Raw genomic sequence first — 27116 nt, 5'->3', positions numbered from 1 at the left:
AATTTTCATAATACTCTTATGTGGAAGATTTTTTTGCTTTGACAGGCAGAGTTAGACAGTGAGAGAGAGAGAGAGAGGGAGAGAGAAATGTCTTCCTTTTCCGTTGGTTCATCCCTAAATGGCTGCTACAGCCAGCGCGCTGCGGCCTGTGGGCTGCGCCGATCTGAAGCCAGGAGCCAGGTGCTTCCTCCTGGTCTCCCATGGGGTGCAGGGCCCAAGAACCTGAGCCATCCTCCACTGCCTTTCTGGCCACAGCAGAGAGCTGGACTGGAAGAGGAGCAACTGGGACAGAATCTGCCGCCCCAACTGGGACTAGAACCTGGGGTGCCAGTGCTGCAGGCGGAGGATTAGCCAAGTGAGCCACGGTGCCAGCCAGAAGATTTAAAAAAAAAAAAAAGATTTAGTTATTTGAAAGGCAGAGTTACAGAGAGAGACAGAAGGAGAGACACAGAGAGAGATCTTCCATCCACTGATTCACTCCCCATATGATTGCAACAGCTGGGGCTGGGCCAGGTGGAAACCAGGATCCAGAAACTTCTTCCAGGTCTCCCTGTGGATGCAGAGGCCCAAGGACTTGGGCCATCTCCTGCTGCTTTCCCAGGCATATTAGCAAGAACTGGACCAGAGTGGAGCAGCCAGGTCTTCAAAAGGCACCCAAATGGGCTGTTGGCACTGCAGATATCAGCTTAACCTGGGACACCACAGTGCCAGCTCGAGGAAGATTTTAATTGTGCTAATATTATTGGTAGAAAGTCAAGACTAAGATATATGAAGCCAGATGGACTGTGACATGATTCAGAAGATTCTCTCTTGTCCTTATTTCTGCACTGAACAATAGGTGTTCTTTACAGGCTTAAGATTTTCTTGCTACATGTCTGTCTTAGTGTGAATTTCACTCCTTCCAGAATCATGGTCCTTGTGTGCAATCTGCTGTACTTGTGTGCCCAACTCGTGTTGCATGGTGATCAGCAGCAACGTGAGCATGATGCAAAGTTACTCCACACCATAAGCTATCAATCAGTCCCCAGGCAGACTCTATCCATGCTTCTGCGCTGATTTGTTTTAATGCATGGAGAAATGGTGAAGAGAAGCACAACCACATGGGGCTTGTAGAGCATGTCTGATCCCAGTTAGTGAAGAAACAAATATTCAATTCTAACACTAAGCAAACAATCTCAGGGATGTAGATTTCATGGATCAATAAGAAATTAAAATATACAGATTACTACTTCTGCCCATGCAATGGGAGTGAATCTCTCACTGTAACCCCACAGTAAAACAAAAGGAATAAGTAAAATAACAGAAACTACAGAGAGGGAAATGGCAGCTAAGGATAGCAATTGCTGTATGATTCTATAACAGCAGATACAAGTCATTATAAAATTGTTCAAACCCACAGAATGTGTAACACCCAGAGTGAATGAACCCTAATGCAAATCACGTATTTAGCTGTTAAGGATGTATCAAAGAAGGTTCATCAGTTGTAAATACGACCAGGGATGGAGAAAACAGGAAAGTATGCATGTATGAAAAAAGGCCTATTTTGGATATCTGTGAATTGTCCTCTCAATCTTTCTGTGAGACTAAATATGCTCTTAAAAAAATAAAATCTTTCAAAATAGGCAAGGGATTTTAACAAAGGGTAAGAGATTAAACACTGAGTTACCATTTGACTTCCAATTCCATTCCTACCCTATAAGAGAAATGGAAAGATCTGTGCATAAAAAAAAATCAAAAAAACTGTTCACTAATGTTTATAGCCACATCATTCTTAACAGCCAGAATGTGGAAACCCCCAAATGTCCAACAATGGACAAGAGGTTAAAGAACATGTGTTACAGCCATAAAATGAAACTGTACTTGATTATAAAAAGGTATGAAGGACTGATGCCAGCTACGACATGGGTGAACAGTAAAAACAGCCTGCTAAGCGAAAGAAGTAGCCCTAAAAAAGAACTGTAAGAAAAAAAGGAAATGAATGGTTGTCAGGACCAGGAAGAAGGAGAGGGATGGTTTCTAAAAAGTACATGTGTGGTTTTCTTTGAGGTAATAAGAATGTTCTAAAATTGACAGCATTGAGTGACAGCTCCTATTACTCCAATCCTCACCAACACCAAAAGTGGTGATGGCCACATACTCTCCAAACAAACTTAAACTACTGGAAATTACATGAAATATGAATTCTATCTCAATAAATCTATTAAAGTATTAAGAATAAAAAACTATCCAACAGCTTCATCTGATTTACAATATTAGTATTTATAGAAAAATAATTAACTGCAGTCACCAACAGTAGATATACATTCTTTCTCACTTGCACACAGACATGGAACTGTCTATAAAATAGACCATAGCTAGACCAGGAACAGCATTTTTTTTTAAAGCATGAGAGAGTCGATATTTTAGGCTCCATGGGTTGTAAGATCTTTTTCATGGGCCAGCATTGTGGTGCAGTAGGTTAAGCTGTGGCCTGTAATCCTGTATCACATATGAGTTCCTGTTCAAGTCCTACTGCTCCCCTCCCCTTCTAATGCACCTGGAAAAGCAACGGAACATGTCCCGAGTACTTGGACTCCTGCACCCATGCAGAAGACCTGGATGAAGTTCCAGGCTCCTGACTTCAGTCCAGCCCAGTCCCAGCCATTGCAGCCATTTGGGCTGTGAACCAGTAATGCAAAATCTTGCTCTCTGTCTCTCCTCTCTCTGTAACTCTGCCTTTAAAGAAAAATAAATGAATCTTTAAGAAAAAAAATAGTTCTCTGTCTCAACTACTTAACTTTACCATTGTAGCATCAAGGCTAATAGGGAAAACAGAAAAGCAATAGGCAGCACTGTGTTCCAATAAAACTTAGAGGCAGCTGGCCTGCAAGGTAAAGTTTGCCAACTCCTATCCCATTACACAAGACCCACCATTTATTTAATAGACTGAAATCATACCAAATATTTTGTACCAAATATGTTCTATTTTCTTCGTTTTCTCCCTTCTTCAAAATAATCAACTGTAATCACAATTCCTTGAAACAGTATAAGACTACAAAGAGAACAAACTAGTTAAGACATTAAAGCCTATAATTTATACAGGTAGTAAAACTGATATTATAATTATGTCATAAAAGTAGGTGAAGAATTTTGATTTTTCTACATATATTTTATCCTCTTTTTATATGAACTTAAATTATCTCACTAGATTATATATTACTTGTATATTTCATACATATTGGAATAATTTAATGAATATACACTTAATTTAATTTTTGGAATACTTTATGGTTCAATCACACCACTAATTTTGAAAAGATGTATTCTAGAAAACCACTTTCTCATTAACTTACAACATGATTTCAAATTTGAATCAGTACCAGTACCCAAAATGTTATAAAGGAGAAATGATACTTTAAAAACCATAATTAACACCAATTTTACAGTCACATATTTCATTAAAAAATTCACTATTTGTTGTAACATTTGATAAGACTCTATTATATCAAACATAGAATGAGATATCAGGAATGATTTTATTGCCTCTCCAATAATGCAATTTTATATTATACATTCAGGAGATGGAATGAGTTGTCAGTGACTTTCAAGACACCTGAAAATGGATTTTCATGTACAAAAGGAAACATTGGGTCTGCATGTAAGGCTTTGCTAGCATTACAATGCTTGGACAGTTCTGTCAGCGACCAGCAGTTTCTGGGAATGAGATTTTTTCCATCCGTCCCAGAGAATCAGTTTACCTGTTTAATTAATGACCTGTCTAGTTGGAACAAAGGAAGGATAAGATATAAAGAAGAAAAAAATTAATTCAACAATAAAACTTAAGGTAAAATGTTCTGAAAGAAAATCATTTTAAAACTTATTATCACCTCTATGCCCAGAAGGTATTGCTGTAACCCAGATCCAAAATTGCAGCCATTTGGAAAGTAAACCAGCAGGTGGGAGTTCCCTCCATCTCTCTTCTCCCCTTTCAAAATAAATACAATGACTTATAAGAAAATAAAAGATTACTCATTCAGGAATTCTAGACAGTGGTTCAGTTGACCTTTCTAGCTATATTTCTAATAATTTCTCTAAAGAGTAGTATGGCATATTAAATTTAAAAGATAACAACCAATACTTAAGTATTATAAATTGATTTAATCTCAATGCCACTGGTTAAAGCAAAAATAATAAGACTAAGAACTAGATTTTAGATGGAGCTCAGATTATAGAATATCTCAGTGTCTAAGATAATCAAAAAGCTCTAAGTGTAGAAATAGGTTTGAGGTGAACTCAAAGCTAAAACTACACACTGGTAAATCCCCTATATGGGATAACTGCTTCAATTTATCAAATATTTATCAAATATGTAATAAATGCAGCAGATAAAGGTACAATAGTTATAGTACAAAAAGTCTGAAATGTACAATATACATACATATACAGTACATATAACTGACTCATTACAGAAATGACAATACAAGTCATTTATATGACTTACACAGAATGGTACAGACACACACAAGTGGAGAGCCAGGCTTTCAGAAACTAGCAAGTATATGAAAAGGAAAAAAATATTTCAGCATTCCCACTGAGATCTGGTACCAGACAGGGATGCCCACTCTCACCACTGCTATTCAATATAGTACTGGAAGTTTTAGCCAGAGCAATTAGTCAAGAAAAGAAATCAAAAGAACACAAATCAGGAAGGAAGAAGTCAAACTATCCCTATTTGTAGATGACATGATTCTTTATATAGGGGATCCAAAGAACTCTACTAACAGACTGTTGGAACTCATAGAAGTGTTTGGTAAAGTAGTAGAACATAAAATCAATGCACAAAAATCAGGAGACCTTGTATACAGACAATGCCACAGCTGAGAAAGAACTTTTTTTTTTTTTTAGATTTTATTTATTTATTTATTTGAGAGGTAGAGTTACAGACAGTGAGAGGGAGAGAGAGAGAGAAAGGTCTTCTGTCCATTGGTTCATTCCTCAAATGGCCACAACGCCAGGAGCTGCACCGATCTGAAGCCAGGGCCAGGTGCTTCCTCCCGGTCTCCCATGTGGGTGCAGGGGCCCAAGGACTTGACCATCTTTGACTGCTTTCCCAGGCCATAGCAGACAGTTGGATTGGAAGAGGGGCAGCTGGGACTAGAACCAGTGCCTATATGGGATGCCGGAACCGCAGGCGGAGGATTAACCTACTGCGCTACTGCACTGGCCCTGAGAAAGAACTTCTAAGTTCAATCCCATTCACAATAGCTACAAAAAAAAAAAAAAAAAAAAAAAAAAAAAAAAATCAAATGCCTTGGAATAAACTTAACCAAGGATGCCAAAGATCTCTATAATGAGAATTACAAAACATTAAAGAAAGAAAAAGAAGAAGATACAAAAAAAAAAAAAAAAGGAAAAATCTTTCATGTCCATGGATTGGAAGAATCAATATCATCAAAATGTCCATTCCCCTAAAGGAAATTTACAGATTCAATGCGATACCAATCAAAATACCAAAGACATTCTTCTCAGATCTAGAAAAAATGATGCTGAGATTCATATAGTCATGGAGACCTCGAATAGCTAAAGCAGTCTTATACACAACAAAAACAAAGCTGGAGGAATCACAATACCAGATTTCAAGACATCCTACAGGGCAGTTATAATCAAACAACCTGGTACTGGTATAAAAAACAGATGGTTAGACCAATGCAACAGAATAGAAACACCAGAAATCAATCCAAACTTCTATAGCCAACTTATATTTGATCAAGGAGCTAAAACTAATCCCTGGAGCAAAGACAGTTTATTCAACAAATGGTGTTGGGAAAACTGGATTTCCACATGCAGAAGTATGAAGCAAGACCCCTACCTTACACATTACACAAAAATCCACTCAACATGGATTAAGGGTCTGAATCTATGACCCAACACCATCAAATTATTAGAGAACATCGGAGAAACCCTGCAAGATATAGGCACCAGCAAAGACTTCTTGGAAAAGATCACATTAAGGCACAGGCAGTCAAAGCCAAAATTAACAATTAGGATTACATCAAATTGAGAAGTTTCTGTACTTCAAAAGAAATAGGAAAGTAAAGAGGCAACTGACAGAATGGGAGAAATTATTTGCAAACTATGCAACTGATAAAGGATTAATAACCAGAATATACAAAGAGATCAAGAAATTCCACAACAACAAAACAAACAACCCAGTTAAGAGATGGGTAAAGGACTTAAACAGACATTTTTCAAAAGAGAAAATCCAAATGGCCAACGGACATATGAAAAAATGTTCAGATCACTAGCAATCAGGGAAATGCAAATCAAAACCACAGTGAGGTTGCACCTCAACCCAGTTAGAATAGCTTACATACAGAAATCAACAAACAACAGATGCAGGTGAGGATGCGGGGGACAAAGTACCCTAATCCACTGTCGGTGGGAATGCAAACTAGTAAAGCCACTACGGAAGACAGTTTGGAAATACTTCAGAAATCTGAATATAGTCCTACCATACGACCCAGACATCCCACTCCTGGGAATTTACCCAAGGAAAATTAGATCTGCAAATAAAAGAGCTATCTGCACCTCCACGTTTATTGCAGCTCAATTTACAATAGCTAAGACATGGAATCAACCTAAATGTCCTTCAACAGAAGGCTAGATAAAGAAATTATGGGATATGTACTCTATGGAATACTACACAACGTTAAAAAAAAATGAAATCTGGTCATTTGCAACAAAATGTAGGAATCTGGAAAACATCATACTGAGTGAAATATGTCAGTCCCAAAGGGACAAATATCATATGTTCCCCCTAATCTGTGACAACTAACTGAGCACCTAAATGGAAATATGTAAAAGTGAAATTGACACTATGAGAGTAATGACTTGATCAGTCCTTGTCCTGACGGTCGAGGAACAGCTTATTATTTTATTCTTTTTACTATTTTCTTCTTCTACTTAGTATCTTGTGTTGAACTCTTTGCTTAACACAGAATGATTCTTAGGGTTTTAAATCCCATTGAAAATTGATCCCTGTGAAAAATAAGAGTGGGAATAAGAGAGGGAGGAGACATACAGTTCAGCACATGTTCCCATGGACTTACACCTAAGGGTAAAGCTAAAAATTTGCCATGGGACTCCAAATCCCTTAATTTGGCAGGTACCAATGCCATATTACCAGTTAAAGTGATCAGTTTAAGTGCATAACTGATCATAAAGAAAGGGAATAAGTGTCAAAGGGATCACATAAATAAGACCAGTGTCTGCCAATAACTGATAGAACTAAAAAGGAGAGAATGATCCAACATGGGAAGCGGGATACACGGCAGACTCATAAAATGACAAATGCCCTAAACAGCACTCTGGCCTCAAAATTAACCCTTAAGACATTCAGATCTGGCTAAAAAGCCCATGAGAATTTCTCAGGCATGGAAAGCCAAGACATTGTGGCAAAAAGTGACCTACATGAAAGATTTCTGTGACTGAGATCTCAGTGGAAATAAGGGACCATCAAAGAAGGATGTACCTCTCTGATGGGAGGAGAGAACTTCCATTTAACTTATGGCCCTGTCTACATAATGACAGAGATTGTGGACTCAAAAGGCTTCCATAGTCTTGGCAGTTCATGGCAAGGGCCTCAGGGTGATCACTGATGTCACAAATAAGAATGTCAATTGTTAAATCAACAAGAGGAGTCACTGGGCACTTGCTCCCCATGTAGGACCTCTGTCTGTAATGAGTTGTACTATGAGAGTTAACAGTAAAACTTGTCTTTAAACAGTACTTCATACTTTGTGTGTCTGTGGGGGTAGAAAGTGTTGAAATCTTTACTTAGTATAGAGTTGGTCTTCTGTATATAATAAAAAATTAACCTTAATGAAGAATGGGAAAGGAGAGGGAATAGGAGGTAGGATGGGAGTGAGGGTGGGAAGACGGGTATGGGAGGAAGAACCACTATATTCCAAAAGCTGCACCTATGAAATTTATATTTATTAAATAAAAGCTTTCTAAAAAAAAGAGAAAGGCTTCAGAAAATCAACAGTTTGTGAAAAATTAAAATAAATACACAAAACCAGAGCAAAACAGTGAGATATTATACTAATACTCATATTCATGCAATGGAAAAAAAAGAAAAGTAGAAAGACACAAAAGGTAAACTAGGCCAGCATTGCGGCTCACTAGGCTAATCCTCTGTCTGCAGCACCGGCACCCCGGTTCTAATCCCAGTAGGGGCGCCGGATTCTGTCCCAGTTGCTCCTCTTCCAGGCCAGCTCTCTGCTGCGGCCCAGGAGTACAGTGGAGGATGGCCCAAGTCCTTGGGCCTTGCACCCCATGGGAGACCAGGAAAAGCACCTGGCTCCTGCCTTCGGATCAGCGCAGGGTACGCCTGCCGCAGCGCGCAGGCCTCAGCGGCCATTGTGGGGTGAACCAAGGGAAAAAGGAAGACCTTTCTGTTTCTCTCTCTCACTGTCCACTCTGCCTGTCAAAAAACAAAAACAAACAAAAAAAGGTAAACTAAGCAGCAGAAAGTAAAAGACAAGCAGAAGACACACTTCTTCATTCACAGCTTGCTATTTTTCAAAAGGGGCTGGAATTAGAGAGATAAGGAATGAGAGTGGCTATTTGAATGGAAAATAAGGTATAGGTTTATTTCCCTAGAAGAAAGTAGCAGCAGGGCTGGCGCTGTGGTGCAGTGGGTTAACGCCCTGGCCTGCAGCACCATAGTCCCACATGAGCACCGGTTAGAGACCTGGCTGCTCCACTTCCATTCCAGCTCTCTGCTATGGCCTGGGAAAGTAGAAGATGGCCCAAGTCCTTGGGCCCCTGCACCCGCATGGGAGACCCGGAAGAAGCTCCTGGCTTTGGATAGCCGCAGCTCCGGCTGTTGTGGCCGACTGGGGAGTGAACCAGCGGATGGAAGATTTTTCTCTCTCTCTCTGCCTCTCCTTCTTTCTCTGTATAACTCTGACTTTCAAATAAATAAATAAATCTTAAAAAAAGAAAGAAAGACAGAAAGTAGTAGTAGGGCAGGGTAGTGAAAGAAAATGCTACAGATGTCCAGAAGAATCACACAAAGCCCACTGCACTGCAGAATAGAAGGCTTCATCTTTCCTTATTCACAAATATGAAATAGCCCCAATGCATATATATAGCAAATATAAGAAGCTATTTCACTGATAGCAAACGACTGTAATTTATTAGCGTCACGTATCTCTCTCTGAGTCTGCTGAGACACAATACACAGAACTGAAGACATACAGGCAGGGGCCGACGTCCTCAGGATCACTAACAGGCTGTCAGTTCTCCCAGGTTTTCTACGGCCAAGTGTAATGAGCCACTGAGCTACAGTTTGTTAGTTTTGTGTTTTTAACCCCACTTTGAATTATATTATACTATGTATACAGGTATCTCAACATCATAAGGCAGCCCATAAACACAAAAACTATTTAATGTACCAAAAAAGAAAAAGTAAATTAAAACAAATTCATAGCTTTTCTCTAATTTCTAAGAAACTTCCCTAAGTGGCAAAGACTCATACCTCAGTGAGATGCCAATCAATACCACAAGGAGATACCACACCGCTCTGTCAAAATGACAATTATCCACAAGAAGGTAACAAACGCTGGTGACAATGTAGAGAAAGGAGAACTATTACATGCTGTTGGTGAGAATGTAAATTAGGGAAGCCACTGTGAAAAGCAGTATGAAGATTTTATTAAAAACTAGAAATAGACCTGGACCATGATCCAGTAAAACCACTAGTGGGTATATACCCAAAAGATATGAACTAATACACATGAACTCATTGTGGCAAGGAAATACCTACTTCACTAAGTTTGTAGCAACACTGTTCAAAATAGCCAAAATATGGAATCAACCAAGGTATTCACCATCAGATAAAGAAAATGTGTTACGTACACATTGAAATAATATTCAGTTATAAAAAGTGAAATTCTATTTCTGGGATGAATCAAACTAGATCACTATGAGACACCATGAAGACACACGAACACCCGAGAAACTGGGTAAGACAGGACTGAGGGATACCAGTGTATGAGGAACCTTTGACCCGCAACCTTGTCTTGTGTTCAGGTGCTATCACAGTGGCCTGCTTGTTGGTTCAAAGGTCCAGCACCTTGGAGCCCAGGGTGTGATTCCAAGGAAACTAAGCTGAATTCCAGGCTGAAGCTACTGGTCTGAAGAAAGAACAGGTGCATGTAAATGGACTCCCAAGTATTGGAGGATGTCAGAAATAAAATTTTCAAATCCTTAAGACAATCATTTTAGCCTTCCTAATAAAGCTGCTTTCCTTCTAAAACAAAAAATCTATCATTTGCAGCAAAATGATTGGAACTGGAAGACATGTTGAATGAAACAATAAGACACAGAAACAAGTATCATATGTTCTCCTTTACATATAAGAGCGAAAATTATAAAAAGAATCCAATATAAAAATATGTTTTGCTACAAATACAATGTCTTGTCAAGCTTTAATGCTTTTCCAAACAAGTTAATTAATAAGAATTACAGGGGCTGGTGCTGTGGCGTAGAGGGTAAAACTGCCACTTGCAGTGCCGGCATCCCATATGGGTGCCGGTTCGAGTCCCAGCTGCTCCACTTCTGATCCAGCTCTCTGCTATGGCCTGGGAAAGCAGCCTGCATCTTCACGAGAGACCTGGAATCAACTCCTGGCTCCTGGCTCTGGATCGGTGCAGCTGTGGCCATTGTGGCCATCTGGGGAGTGAACCAGCAGATAGAAGGCCTCTCTCTCTCTCTCTGCCTCTGCTTCTCTGTAACTCTGCCTTTCAAATAAATAAATACATTTTTTTAAAAAAGAATTGTACACAACTATAATTTTAATGATTATGTGGCTTTTAAATTTCCTTCATTCGAGTGAAGTTGGACCTGTTGCTATCTGATTATTGTTTATATCCCTTGCCTGTTTTCCTGCTGCACTACGCTCTTTGTACTACTAATTTTTTTGAACTCTTTACCTAATGCAGTCATTAAGCCTTTGACTTTAATATAAAATGTTATCTCAAAAAATAAATAAAATTTTAAGTTGATAGATTTATTTATAAAAATTATAAATTGCATACATTTCTGAAATATGGAGACTAACAACTAAGAATTTAACAAATAAAATGTATACAATGACATGCATTCATAATTTTAAAAAAAGGCATGATATAGAGTAAAATGCACATAGAAATCTCTTTTATTATATGTGCACACATGTATGCATTTAGCAATACAGAAACAAACCCACAAAAATAAGGAAAAAAATTTGTAAGTATAAAAATATTAACAGTAGTTATCTCCAAGGGCAATATTTTACTTCATTTTTATTCTGATTTCTATCTGTGTTTTCTTGCATTTCCCAAATTCACTATGAGCAGAGGAGACAGAAAGCTAGACAATGTACCTTTAAATAAAAAAAAGTTTTTCAAAAGTAAATGCTAAATAATATAGATGTGTTTTGTTTAAATTATTTTCTCTTTATACTCATTATTTTTATTTATAATTATAGCTGTGTTTAAAATTACTTGAAAACAGTGCCATTTAAAACTGAACAAATAAAGATGGTTTAGTTCAGATTTTTGGCGAAGATCTGGCTAAAATCACTTGTTTTGGTACCTTTGGCACCTATGTCCTAACTTGCTACCATCCCATAAAAGCATTAGAAGGCATCATGTAATGCATGATCACTGACTCCTTCCCCTGGCACATCAGAGGTGAGCCTTGGAGAGGAACTTCCAAAAGACAGCAGTTCCTAAGAAAGCCCCATTACTGTTAATAGGAATCATAAGACCACACTATTATGCGAAAATGTTCTTTTCACTGACTGATAAAATGCTAAGATGACAGGAGCAGTAGTTGTTATTCTTGTTCCTAGCACACAAAACTGCTCTCCAGTTACTAATAACCAACTAATGTACAGTCAAGCAGGAATGAATTGAATGCACACTAGAGGCCGCTAGTGATAAATAAGTGAATTTTGTATGAAGTAAAAAATAAATGATGATTGCTGTATGGAGAAAACTGCATTCTAAGCTTGCAAGCTTCAGTTGGTTTTTTTAACTATTACACTGGAAGTCAGAAAACATTTTTTCTGCCTATAAACTTGCCTTAATTATTTTTTAGTATAAGAACTAAATCTGGGAAAACTTCATCTTAGAAAAATAAATCAAGAGAATTTTATGAAAAATTATCACTATTTTTAAAGCAAAGCTCTTTGCCTTTAAGTAATGAAATCTTTTTACATATTACAAATTAGAAAAATATTTTTATTCACTTGTCACAAGACTTAGATGAAGTAAAGAGAGCTCTGTATTGTACAATATAAGCTTGTCTTGATAGTATTTCATTGAGAAGAAAACATTTTTAAAAAGATATCTCAAAAATGTACACTCTAACCTTTCTCTGAAGGGAGGAGAGAACTTCCACTTTGACTATGACCCTGTTGGAATAAGATCAAAGTTGGCGAACTCAAAAGGCTTCCATAGCCTTGGCAACTCATGACTAGAGCCTAGGGAGATTACTGATGCCATAAACAAGAGTGTCAAATTGTTAACTCAACAGCAGGAGTCACTGTGTACTTACTTCTCACGTGGGATCTGTCCTTAGTGTGTTGTCCAATGTGAAGTAATGCTATAACTAGTACTCAAACAGTATTTTACACTTTGTGTTTCTGTGTGGGTGCAAACTGATGACATCTTTACTTAATATATACTGAATTGATCTTCTGTATATAAAGATAATTGAAAATGAATCTTGATGTGAATGGAAGGGAGAGAGAGTGGGAGATGGGAGGGGTATGAGTGGGAGGGAAATTATGGGGGGGGAAGCCATTGTAATCCATTAACTGTACTTTGAAAATTTATATTTACTAAATAAAAAATTTAAAAAAAGTACACTCTATTCTCTGAAACTTACAAATTTCAAAGAGCTGACTTATGTACACTAAGACAAAATAAGCAAAAATACACAGCATCTTCTGATTAGCAATATACTCTTAAAAGACTAGGGAAGCAACTTTTTAAAAATTTGGAATAAATGCCATTTAATTTTTAGAATGCAAGAAGTATTTTATCACTAACATGAATGTGTCATGTGACAATAAATATCCTTCCCTGTCATTAGAATAGTGAGAATTTTTTTAAAATTTCCTCACAAGGAGCATTTTATGTTAGAATAAATATTAAGTCAGGGAACTGTGTATGCAGGGAGAAATAGGAGGCATTGATAAAGAACAGCAGACTGTCCCAGGGCATGAAAATAGGACTGCAGTCAGTGAAAACGAGACATGGATGGGTATTTCTGGTTTTTTTTTTTTTTTTTTTGGAGGGGGGTGGTATTTGTACCCAGGTGTCCCTACCTATGTGTGCAGAAACTAGCATGGGGTGAGTGTTACAGGGAGGGACCTCCCACTCCAAAAATAGGGACACAGACAAATTTGTCCTCAGAATAAGTACCAGTTAGCTGATGACAGAGGATGATGTCCTGGAAGAAAGGAGACAGCTGAGAATTCATCTGGAATATCTAGGACCGAGTGCAAGCCTGCTCTTGTTATTAGAATGTAAACATAGATGTGGTCTGGCTTCCAGCTTCCCTTGATTCCTGCCTATTTCTCATGCCCCCAGTCTAGTCTTCCCATTACTCTATTAATTATAACACCTGATACATTTTTCTTAAGCTGGCCAGAGTTCTTTTTATTCTTTACAACAAAGAACCCGCACTGCTACCAAAAAAGTTAAATAGGAAGTCTTAACAACGTTAACAGAAGAGCTTTTAGTATCAGTCTCTGTTTCCTGGAATAAAATAATCTTAAGAATGACTTTATCTGGTTAGACACATGCCTTCAATCCTCACTCCATGGTGGCATACTACATTAAATCTTTATGGAAAAGCATTTCTAATCATTCTTTAAGAACTATTCTGCACACAACAAGGTAGTTTCTGGGAATGGGACAGGGAGGTAGCCAGAGACATGCACAACTTGACTGAGGTTACAGGTGGTAAGGCCATGCAAATAGGTGATCTCTATACGTTGTGCTAAATACCCTCACACCAGACGTGCCAAGTAAGAGAACATATCGAAAGGGCACTTGATGAACAAATGAAATTCAAAAGACTCAGAATAATGGAATGCAACCTGGTAAAGTAAGTAATTCAGGTACCAAAACACAAAACATTCTTAGCTCATTTAGGACACATCATCTATTGGTTTATTTGGATCTGTGGGGGGATTTTATTATTATTTCCAGGGATAACTGTCTAAAAAGAGAAATACTATTTGGTTTAAAATGTTTATGTGTTATCTAGTCATTATTAAATCTGGTCCAGGCTACTGGGATTATTTTCAAAGATGCATGAAGCAAGAATACAGAATTTTCTTCAACTAAACAGAGCACACAAGACAATTTCAACATCATGTGACACTGTGACAGAAGCTAATGGGCTTCATTCCTAAGTGGGATTTGTGGAAATGGTAATCAGGAATGAGTTTGGGGGAAATTGAACATATGACCTGAGTTTTGAAAGATGAGCATATATTCTACTTGGAAGAAAGTAGGAGAGAATTTTTTAGAAATGAATCACTTCTCTATAAAACACTTTATTTGATGCTAAAACTTATTGCTTAATATTTCAAAGGGCAATACAATTGCTTGGAAGTAATAGGCTGAATAGGAGACCATGATATTGATGCCAAACAGGTTCTAAATAATCGTTTCTAAGGAGTGCTAATGTTCATGCACCCTTTCCTTTCATGGCTTCTCTGGCCACAAGTAATACAGCCCAGGTGTCAAGTCCCCCCACATGACATCCAGCAGAAATGGACAGAGCCAGACTTGCAAACACACAACTATTCATTGGCCTAAGCCCTGTTGGAAGGGACATTGATATCATCTTCTCTACTGCACAAAAATAAGCACTGCTAATCTCTTTCAGAAATGTGCCAACTGCAATTCCAAATCATAGGGTTTAGAGAAGAAGTCAACATTTTAAAACCCTTAAGTGGCACATAATAATTATACATATTCATGGGGTGCCAGGTGATAATTCAATACATGAATACAATGTGTAATGATCAGATCAGGGTAATTAGCATTTTTTTGTGTTGGGAACCTAAGACTGCCCTCCTTCGCTTATTCTGTTGTAAACTGAGTCACCCTATGGTATACAGAACAGTAGCACTTACTCCTATCTAACGGTACTTGGTACTCATTACACACAAAGTAGGCTTGCTTATGATAGTGACATGTTTTCTGTTGTACTTTGCCCTAAGTTCTTTTTTTTCCAGAACATGCTTGACCTTTCTGGCTACAGAACAAAAACTAAAATTTTAAGGAATACTCTTTAAAAAATTCATGGATCTCTAACCCTGGATCACTATCACAAGTGATAGTCCAGGGTTCATCTTGATGTATTTGCCATTTGGATATTTTCCCATAAAATTCATTAAGTAGGCCTCACTTAAATTGAATTCCAGCTGTCACTTTTCTGCCTACTAACAATAGAAAAACGATGCCTGGTTTAGTTGCAGTCCCATCATCAACTCAAATTTCTTGTCCTATAATGATGTGTCACCAAATAACATGCCCTCTTGTCTAGTGTTGCAGTAATTCTGCTTCTCCTGGTCCAAGAAGTTCAGATCCAAGACTTTACTAACAAGGAAACCATGCATTGTATTTGCAAGGAGACACATATGTGCACTCACAGGGCTGTTTATGAAAAACTAGATAGTTAGGATCACTATATAACTTATAAAATACAGTTTTTATGTGATATGTGATTACTCTCAACCATCACTTTTTTTTTTTTTTTTTTGACAGGCAGAGTGGACAGTGAGAGAGAGATAGAGAGAAAGGTCTTCCTTTTGCCATTGGTTCACCCTCCAATGGCCGCTGCGGCCAGCGCGCTGCAGCCAGCGCACCGCACTGATCCGATGGCAGGAGCCAGGTGTTTCTCCTGGTCTCTCATGCGGGTGCAGGGCCCAAGGACTTGGGCCATCCTCCACTGCACTCCCGGGCCACAGCAGAGAGCTGGCCTGGAAGAGGGGCAACCGGGACAGAATCCAGCGCCCCAACCGGGACTAGAACCTGGTGTGCCAGCGCCGCAAGGCAGAGGATTAGCCTAGTGAGCCATGGCGCCAGCCTCAACCATCACTTTTTAACTCAGTGATTCAAAAATCTAGCAAAATAAGCAAAACATGTGGCATAAGATGAGTTCTTGAAATATGTTAATAAATGCAAAAAAAATCCCATGTTTTGGTTTATTAAAGTAAAACTGAAAGAGCCACATGTTACTCAAAACTTTTGACAAATAAACCTGGTGCATCTGAAAAAAAATCATAAGAAGGTAATTTATTTCTGAAGACTCTATCCACAGTACAGTAAAGCAAAAAAGGTTCTGTCAGGAACATTCTTTATGAAATAGAATAGCCATAAAAAACAATAGCTCTGATTAAATTTAGTTGTAAACTGACTTCCTCCAAGTGTTTAAAATGATCTCACTCTGAAAATTTATTTTGAGTTCATGCATGATCTGACAAACATAGTGCCACTGCATACATATTCCTCCCTCCTCCGACACTTCAAAATGATTCAAAGCCATGCATGGATAACTTTGAGATCTCTGATTTATAGCATTTGATAACCAACAGACTAAAATATATTTCTAATCTAATTAATCAATAATTCATGATAAATATTCCTTCCCAGTTTGTTGTGTAAAGTTCTTTAACACCAAAGACTTCTGTTGTAAATTTTCTTTTAAATGTGCTAATCACTTTTACCTTCCATCGTTTGGATTCTAAGATCCAATAATGTTGACATGCTTACAGAGCTCAGTAATTTAATTGCATAAATACTTTTCAGTAGAAACTTGCCAAACTAAATGACTAATCATTGCTAAGGCCAAGCTTGCAAGAATCAAGCTGAATTAAAAATCTTCCATTGTCCTTAAATGAAGTTCATGTGTTTCCTTTCTGGGTATGTTAAAGCATATGTTAAAACACCCTGATATTGCACTTTTTGACCTTACCATGAAATGCTTGAAAAATAGTTTTCTCATCAAACTATAGTACAGAGAAATTGAAATCAATTGTCAGATACATTAGAAGTTCTTGAGATCACAATTTATGGTCAGATTCTTGACACCATCTCATTCCATTACAATTTTATATTTACTATCCTCTTCCATAAAAAGCTAACTGTTTAGAGTGAACTTTTATAGAATTTTCACTATATATAGCAAATATCAGCCTTATATATGAGTCTATATTTATATGTGTCTTAAATATATATATTTATATATATATATAAGTTGTATATGAGTCTACTACTATTTATAAAACATATAGGATTTAATTGACAACTTTGAGAATGTTGCTTGGTTCCACAGAACTAACATAACACCCAAGTGAGCACTTGAAAATATGATTACAATTTCCCACTAAAAGGGTTTACCATAGGAATCAGGTCCATCAACAATGTTGAGTGAATAAAAAACCTGTGGCCCACCCATGTGCTGGAATACTATTCAACAGTAAAAAAGAATGAATGATGGATATATGCACTAACATGGATAAATCTCAAAGGAACCAATAAGTGAACAAAGTCAGACACAGTAGACAACAAACTGTGTAACTGTCTACAAGGCATTCTAGAAAGAGGAGGGGATTGATTGAAAAGGGGCAGGAAGGAAGCTTTTTTGGTAAGATAGATGTATTTGTTGAACTATATAAAACTTCAAATTCAGTTTGAACTGTAAATGGATATTTTATAAAATTATATCTGAACAAAGCTGATTAAAAAGGAAAAGGATTAGGGAAGACAACATTACACTCTAATTCTGCTCATGATATGAAAAAAGCTAACAACTTTTCTAAAAAGCAATACAATTAGTGCATGTAGAGTAATAACTGTAGCAAGATAATTTACAACTATTTCCTATAACTACATCAGATGCCCACTCAACTAAGCATCATTCATCAAACCATCTTTGAAGGGCTGCCTCCATCCTCTTGGCTTATCTAAATGTTTTATAAACAACTCAAATAATAAGCTTCATCAGTGTATCTTTGAATATGCCAAAAGATAATGACCTCTTCCTGAAATATCACAAAGAAACTACAGCCCAAAGAATTAAATTACTTGCCAAAAGTTTCATAGTAACGAAGTGTCAGAATCAGATTTTGAACCCTCAGCTCTCTCACTACCCAATTCCCAATCTGGAAGTTGCTGCTATTTGCAAGAAAATAGAGCACAAAACTGTTCAGACATTCTGTTACTCAGACGTAGCCATACATAGACAAGTTATTGATTCCTTTAAGGCTGTATCTGATACTTGCTATCAGAAGCCTCAGTTAACTATCTTAATAAAGTCTAGACGATAATGTTTAAGAGCCAGTCTCCCACATCACTCAGTTATTTAAATTATATTTTCAACTTGGTTTAGAGTCAGTGTTACAATAGTCATCCTCTATTTCCATGGATCATTCTGAAAAGTGTCATAAATCTAATGATGAGAAAATTACAGAAATACATGAAGCTGAATGTCTGAAATCTTAACTATGAGGAAATGAACAAAGAGGTGGGAATAAGAAATCAGCAGTTTATTTTTCTATTCTGTTTACACAGGTCTTCATCATCCTTCCACTGCTGTTAATCATTGTATGAATGCAAGGCATTTGGGGTGGCATTCAAGTTTTAAATTAATCAGAGATGACATTTCTAAACATCTGAGCTAAACTAGAATACGTTTCTACAAAAACGATCTTCCAGAGCAGACTCAGCAGAGGCAGTTAAAATGTTGCTTGGGAGGCCCATATCCCACAGTGAGTGGATCTTGGTCCTCTCCAACTCCAGCTTCTTGCTGGTGAATTCTGGGAGGTAACAGACGAGCGTTAAAGGACTCGGTCCCTTCCATTCACACATAAGACTCAGATAGACTTTGGAGCTCCCAGCACTGGCCTGGCCCTAAATGCTGTTGGAATTTTTGGAACTGAACCAGCAGATGGAGGTTCTCTCTCTTTCAAATAAATATATATATTTTAATTTTGAAAAAAATATATAATCCTCTGTAGATATTGATATTCAATTTTCCATACTCATCAATTATTTTAAGAAAACTAACCTAAAAACAACCTTCCTTCGATTTCAAATATTCCACATACCATAATACCAAAATTGATAGTTATTTCTTAGGCTGTTAGGTGATGGGTCTGATGAATTCTAAATTCCACAAAATTACAATTTTTTAAAAACACTCTCACAATTAGCACTGATGTTCACAAAACATGCTGCTCTCAAAATACCAATGAATTTGGAGGCAAGAAGCTTAGACTAGGATAAAAGACTCATTTAGAAAGCAACTAGATATAGAATTCCAGAAATACTGTAAGTGATTTAAGACAAAAACATATCATTTTTTTAGATAACACAGACTGCTGGCTCAGACATATAAATAAGATATATAATTATGCATTTTTATATGTATATAACTATATATTTATAACTATATATATATATATATATATATTCAGCAAGATACTTCCAATAGCTGTTATTGTCTTAGAAATTCCTGGCAAAACAAAAACCTAGTGTTAGTGATACTTCAACTAAGATACCAATGAAAAATCATTACTTCTCAGATACTCATTAGTGTATGAGATATTATGAGGTATATAAAGATGATTAATTATGATTGCTGTCTTCTAGGAGCTCACACCCAGTGAAGGATATAAGATATACCTACATATAGCTAAGTCACAAGATAAAATGAGAAAGTAAATAATTATAAAGTATTATGTAAAGTTACAAGGCAATAGATCACTAGAAATTTATAACCTTGTAAATGATGTAAGTCCTTATAGACCTAAATCAAGTTAAAATGTGAATATAACATTGTAATTCAAAAGTGTTATTACAGTGCAAGAGATGTCAAATCACACCAGGCAGGAAGGAGGCCCCTTCATGGAGCACAGAGCATCCTCGTGGAACACTGATACACGGATAGGATTGCTACAGGCAACAGTAGCGGGGCTGCTGTTGTTGCATAGAGTAAAAGCCACTGCCTGTGATGCCAGAAACCCATATGGGCATGAGTTCAAATGCTAGCAGCTTCACCTCTGATCCAGCTCCTTGCTTTTTCCCTGCATAAGACAGGCCAAGTGCTTGTGCCTCTGACAGCCATGTGGGAGGCCTGAAAGAAATACTAGCATACACCATTAAATCTGGGGCTCAGTACAGCATATGATCTGCAAGCACTGATTAGTAACACTGGCCAGCCAGGTGGAATGGGTTGTGAGTAGAACCAATGTGTGCAAGATTAGCCATGAGAAAGGCCCAGAGCAAAGGCAGATAGGAGAAATGGCCAGGTATATTTAGAACAGTGGGCAGTTCCTTTTGACTAGAAGACAAAGGAGGAAACTGGGCATGCTCTAAGTAATCCAGAATCTCAAGGTAATGAGGTTATTTTATCTAGGGCACAAAGGACAATCTCCCTCACTAACTCCAAGTCACAATACCAGCACACACTCTGCAGCCCTAACCTTTTATACCCCATTAGGATCCTAAGAATATTTACCAATACCCCCATCCTGATTTAAATGTCCATCGCTGATACCTGACAAAGGCATTTTGAAGGCAAAAACTATATTGTACTTATTTACATATTCATGGTAACTGTATTAAAGTATGCAGCTATACTTACTCCTCATGTAGGATCTCTGTCCTTAATATGCTATACATTGTGATTTAATGCTATAACTAGTACTCAAACAGTATTTTTCACTTTGTGTTTCTATGTGGGTGCAAACTGTTGAAATCTTTACTTAATATATGCTAAACTGATCTTCTGTATATAAAGAGAATTGAAAATGAATCTTGATGTGAATGGAAGTGGGGAGGGAGAGGGAAAGGGGAGGGTTGCGGGTGGGAGGGAAGTTATGGGCGGGGGGAGCCATTGTAATCCATAAGCTGTACTTTGGAAATTTATATTCATTAAATAAAAGTTTAAAAAAAAAAGAAAATACTCAGTAAATGAATGTATGAATGAACTAATCTTATTTTGGCCACCAGATCATTCTAGAGATTATGTCTCATTCCAAAGTTCTTTCTTCCTTTTTTTTTTTTTTAACTAGATGAGGATTTACAAATGTCCACCTATCTCAAAGGCATTGAGGAAAAAAAAAAACAACAATTAGGATACACTTTTTCTCATGTTGCCAGAAACTTTTGTTGTATCTCCTATTTCATGATTCTTACTTGGTTTTTTAAATTCTTATTTATTTATTTAATTTTATTTATTTGACAGGCATAGTTATAGACAGTGAGAGAGAGAGAGAGAGAGAGAAAGGTCTTCTTTCTTTTGGTTTACTCTCCAAATGGCTGCTAAGGCCAGCGCTGTGCCAATCTGAAACCAGGAGCCAGGTGCTTCCTCCTGGTCTCCCATGCGTGTGCAGAGGCCCAAGCACTTGGGCCATCCTCCACTGCCCTCCCGGGCCACAGCAGAGAGCTAGACTGGAAGAGGAGCAACCGGGACTAGAACCTGTTGCCCATATGGGATGCCGGTGCGGCAAGTGGAGCCACGGCGTCGGCCCTTCTTGCTTGTTTTTAATCACGGGCCAGGAATGGAATGTAAACACGAGACATGGCTATAGCAGTTCTGAGCCGTAGAACAGGGAACCCTCACCCATATGCTTTATATCCCACTTATTGCCCCACATTTCCAAAAATAGGTGTTTGGGGTTAGGAAAACAGTAAGTTAGGAGTACAGAAGATAAAAACAAAATCCTCCTAAAATTTCTTACCTTTTAATCTCAAGCCCAGGAAGAAAGCTAACATAGGACTGTTCTTGGCAGTGCCCATTTGATAGTTTTCTGACTGGATCTTCAAGCTGATGCTGCTTCATGGACAAACTGAACACACACCCAAAGCAGGACCTTCTGGTTCTCAGAGCTAGGCAAATTATTTATCCAAACTCTGGAGGTCAAAGTCACTCAGAACCTTATGAGGTGAGTAGAATAGCTATAATCAAATATTAATTTATTAAAAATATGTATTGAGTATTTCCAGGTAACTTTCTAAGCAGAAAGCAGTTTACAATTATTGAGCCTCCCATCCCTCAAACAAGCAGCTACAGAACAGTAAGTCATACTTTATGTTGTTTCAAAGGGCAGAATCAAGCTGGAGATTTAGGGCAGTTCTTTGCTTTTGGGAAGAAACAGCATTTCTTTTTCTTTGGGTTTTTCCCTATTCACCGTATATATTCAATTACCATGTACTGTTTTCATAACATGAAAAAATATTTTGTTCTATTTTATATTTATATGTGTGTGTGTCTACCAAAACCAAAAACCTGACAAAGGGAGATTGCTTTTTGAGTTGAAACAAACAGATAAACATTTGCAAAGGATGATGTGACCTTAAGAGCATTATGCTAAATGAAATAAGCCAGTCACCAAAGTATAAATAATGCATGATTCCACTTACAACAAATACCTAAAATAGAGTCAAACTGTAGAAATGGTGGTTGCCAGGGGCTGAGGGAAGTAGAAACAGGGAATTACTAATCAGTGGACATAAAATTACAGTAAATCGATAAGCTACATCTTCTGGAAAACAATTTACCTAGAGTCAGCAATAATATATTACATACTTCAAAATGTGTCAAGGTATTAGATCTCATGTTAAAGTTTCTAACCAAAATAAAAAAATAAAAAAAAAAATAGAATGGAATGTTCTAATACATCCAGTATAGGATTGGATCTAAGAGTATGACTAGTCTTTTTTATTAATTTAATTAGTAAAAATTACAACATGAATTACTATAAATTAGACTCTACAAATAAAGATATACAAGTGGTCAATAAATACATAAAAAATTCTAAACATCTTTTGTCCTGAAAGTGCAAATTAAAACCACAAGTTTCCATGCCAATCATTAAATGGCTAAAATCAAAAGAAAAACAAAAAATATTGGTGAGTACAAGGAGAAACGGGGAAACTGCTCCCAGTAAATGTGATATAAATTGATGCAGCTACTTTGGGAAAAAAGATATGTTAAATGTTAGAAAGTTAAACATATCTTCACCCTATGACCCAGAAACTTTATTCTCATTTGTCTACCAAAGAGAAAATACATGCTCATGGAAACATTTAGACAGGAATATTCAAAACAGCATTAGTCATAGCTGAAACAGGAAACAACCCAAATATGCATCAGGTGAATGAACAAGTTGTCTATATTCATACAGTAGAATACAACTAAGTGATACAAAAAGAATTACTAATACATGAATGAATCTCAAGAAATTGTTAAGCAGAAGAAACAAGACAGAAGAAGATTACACATTGTATTATTTCTTTTGTTATGAAATTCACCAACAAAAGGAGTTTATAGGGACAGAAATCAGAAAGTAGTTGCCTTAGGGAAGGAGAATTTTCTGAGTTTAGGGAAATGTTCTATATCTCTCATCGCTTGATAGATAAAAGCCTGTACAAAAATCTCAAACAACTTATATAATTAAATGCACAGCCTGGACGTTTTATTGTACGCCAATTATACCCAAACATTATATCTATATATATTTTAATTATGTAACTTTTAAAGAGGGATATAGTATCCAACTTAAAGAGTTCTCATTTACAAAAGATGGGACAATTTGAACAATAGAGAGAATGAAGCCCATCTTGGCTCTCTATAAGCTAAGGGTGTGAATCTGAAAATAAAAATTATTTTCCATTGGAGTCTTTTAGGGCACTAATTCATTATTCTGAAAGCAAGTTAATGGGAGAACATTTAGTACTCCTGGACTCTCTTGATTTCAGGATAAGCAGACATGCTGTTTCTACTAACTGATAATAGACAAATCAAATACCCTCTTTTGAGTCATGTTTCTACTCAGAAGATATCACAGTGGCATCTAACCAGGTGGCATGCTCACTCATATGGAGACTCCATTCCCTTGGTCTTCAGAGAGAACCCCCTCTTCTTACGGTTCTCCTCTTGATCTCTGCTTTTCTCCCCGGTGACCCACAGTCTTAGTGCCTGTCTGAGGTGCTATCTCCAGAGGTATCATAACCTCTGGCATCTCCCTGTAGGTCTTGCCAGTATCACCTCCCATACTTCAACCTCGCCTTTTCTTTCAGTTTAAGGAGAGATAGGAGGAGGCCTGGGTTCCCTCCAGACTCTGTCCAGGGCCCTGTATCTCCAGGCATGGATCTAGACCTGATCGTCCAGTGGCATTCGGAGGTAGTGACAAGGAATCAGTGCCCTCGGCTTTTGCCCTCCTTGGCCAAAGAAGGGAGAAAGCAGTGCTACAACTGATTGCTGCCTTAATTCTACCCCTCTGTCAATCCACTTCCCCATTCTTATTTACGTCTTTCTTCCTTCTTTCCCCATCAAATAACTAAATATTTCATTTCATCTCCAACTGGATTTGAGTTTCTAAGAATTTATGTGTTATTGCATAATTATTGCATAAGGCTTTATGTTTTAGAGATAAATGTTAGATAAATAAATAAACTGGTAAGAACAAGGCAAGCAGTGGTCCACAAACTATATATTGGCTTTCTAAGACTCATGAATATTTTGTCTTTTTACATTGTGAAGCCTTCTGGTTAAAAATACAATTGATAGGAATTATGTTTAGTCACCTGAATCCAATTAGTTTAACTTGGTAGGATTCGGATTTAATGAGATTTAGTCCAAGGATTTAATTCCCACAAGAGGCCGTTAGTTTCACTCATCTTCCTAATAGAGGCTTTACCCTAACACAAGCCAGCCCTGTTCAAGACATCAGAGTGTGCATCACTGTAAACACCTTATTACCACTGGGAAATCAATGAAAAGCATATTGGTTTTTTGATCATCTCCATAAATGGACAAATGGCTGTTAGATGAGTTATATAAATCTTATTGGAAGACTTCTACAAAACTACCCATAAATGTCTTGAGAAATATTAGGGATGATTATTTTTAAATTAATAGTGGTAATCTTTCCCTAAATATGGTAATCTGTTTTGCTTTCAAATGTGAATAAAAGTCTCCTGTGTTTTCTTTCTTATTAGTGTCTAACCCAATCAAATAAAAATAACCAGTATAAAAATCTATATATTTTCATAAGCATTCTAGCTGGTTCTTATGATCAAGGAACAGTTGAGAAGCACTGTGTTAATATCCTTTCACAGTTTTAGTTATAATTAGGTTCACAAGCATTAGCTACCATTAGAGAAATGGTATTCAGCATCAGATTGTTTGACAGTAAACAAGCTGAAGACACAGAGCAAGCAATACACAATTTATAACGTTGGCATCATAGGCATCATACTCTTATCTGAATGTACTGGTTGAGGACCATTTTTACAACACATACTGGAGTCTTTTTATACACATTTTTTATATCAGGTCTTAGCGAATACAATAAAAAACCCTGCAAAGTTACAAACTAAAAAGCAAAAATGTTAAGAATTTAAATAGCCTCTTGCATTGTTATTACCACCTTATATCTATTTTTGTCAAGATTTATTTATTTATTTGAAAGTCAGAGTTAGAGAGAGAGAGAAGGAGAAGCTGAGAGAGAGAGAGAGAGAGAGGTCTTCCAGCCTCTAGTCCACTCCCCAATTGGCCACATTGGCCAAAGCTGCGCCAATCCAGAGCCAGGAGCTTTCTCCTGGTCTTCCCATGCAGGTGCAGAGGCCCAAGGCCTTGCGCCATCTTCCACTGCTTTCCCAGGCCATGGCAGAGAGTGGGATAGCAAGTGGAGCAGCCGGGACTTGAACCAGCACTCACATGGGATGCCAGCACAGCAAGCGGCCATTTTACCCGCTAAGCCACAGCACTGGTCCCCTTATATTTAATAATACATCCAGTTTCCAGCATTAGCATGTCCAACAACAAAGTAAATATACCTTCCTGTTATAAATCTCCAGTTACTTTCAGAACGCAGCTTCAATATTAGTAACTGAAGGGAGACATTTCAATGCCATAAAGAAAAACAAATCATTTCAAAATATGTACATTGAATGCATACCTAGAGTATACTACATCATAGCATATATATTGTATTTCCTGCAGCAAGGTACTGATTTCTCAAGCTATAAACATTTCAATGTATTCAATAACACATATGATATAGATTGAACCACATTTCACAACTAGTTCGACTTATACCTACACTATAAACTTTTGTATTTGCCAAGGGGTTGGACTACAAACTGCTTGTCAATGAGCTAAATTTAAAATCAGTTCCCATCAAATACATTCTCTTATCTAAAAATGGTTCACCATGCAAAGATCAGAAAAAAACAAAGTGCAGACAGCAAATCACTAAGGAATAAACTATTTATCTTTTAAAGTATGTATGTGTGCCTAACTGAGAAGTAATTAAGTTAGAGCAAATGATACTGTGTTTTACCAACACTAACATAAAATCTCAGTTTCTACCACTGCGTATATATTTATTTTCTATAAGATCAGTTTTTTATTCACTTAAAGTATCTGAATAACAACTCAAATTGTCATTTGAAATTTCCTCACAAATAACAATATTTGATAATGTTATTTAACGAGGTCTGGAAATAGCAGAATGAGGGTTTAAAAAATAACAGTAGATGGGCCTAATTCTACTAAGAGATACCATTCCAAAAAAGGCATAATATAACAGTTAAAGAGCTCATTCTTTCTCATTTAGTTTTCTGTAAACAAATCTGAAGGGAAATGAACTGTCCATTTGCAAAGAAGAAAATAAAGAAGAGCAGAGTTAGTGTTACTACAGACACAGACCAAGAGAATGCATACCTTTCTCTCTCTCCTTCTGTGACATCATATAAGCGATTGGCACCTCCATCAGCACAGGCTCTTAAAAGAGCTTTAAAAAGAAAGAACAAAAACTATTCAACACAGGAAGCAGAACACAATGTCTTTCACATGACAAATATTAGAAAAATGACACTCAGACACACATACCGTCACACTGACCTCCCTGAGTCATTTCACTTGCAGCTAGCAACACTGCTAGCACTAAACATGACTCCGCAGAGCCCAAGACGGGCAAGGCAGAGTCACCTGGAGACAAAGTCTATTTCTTTTTTGTCTCTGTCAATCCTTCAGATTCAGTAAAG

The 27116-nt window shown here is 37.2% G+C and overlaps 1 protein-coding gene and 1 non-coding gene across 7 annotated transcripts in view; one reads left to right on the top strand and one right to left on the bottom strand.

Moving 5' to 3' along the window:
- TPK1 (thiamin pyrophosphokinase 1) overlaps positions 1 to 27116 on the bottom strand; it is a 465159-nt gene that overhangs the window by 269946 nt on the left and 168097 nt on the right. For all 6 annotated transcript variants that reach the window (XR_011387489.1, XM_051849818.2, XM_051849810.2 and 3 more), the window contains one exon: positions 26794 to 26863. Coding sequence is in view for 5 of the 6 variants with exons in the window: in XM_051849818.2 (XP_051705778.1) it covers positions 26794 to 26863 (70 nt within the window). In the remaining variant the exon portion in view is untranslated. The remainder of the gene's footprint in view (positions 1 to 26793; positions 26864 to 27116) is intronic.
- LOC127491900 (small nucleolar RNA SNORD29) lies at positions 9943 to 10007 on the top strand. The gene has a single exon (XR_007920828.1). It is a non-coding gene; the product is annotated as a small nucleolar RNA SNORD29 (small nucleolar RNA).

This window comes from Oryctolagus cuniculus, chromosome 3 (genome assembly GCF_964237555.1).
Source record: "Oryctolagus cuniculus chromosome 3, mOryCun1.1, whole genome shotgun sequence".
Classification (NCBI taxonomy): Eukaryota; Metazoa; Chordata; class Mammalia; order Lagomorpha; family Leporidae; genus Oryctolagus; species Oryctolagus cuniculus.
Note: the sequence above shows the minus strand (reverse complement) of the source record. Positions and strands in the feature narration are given on the sequence as shown.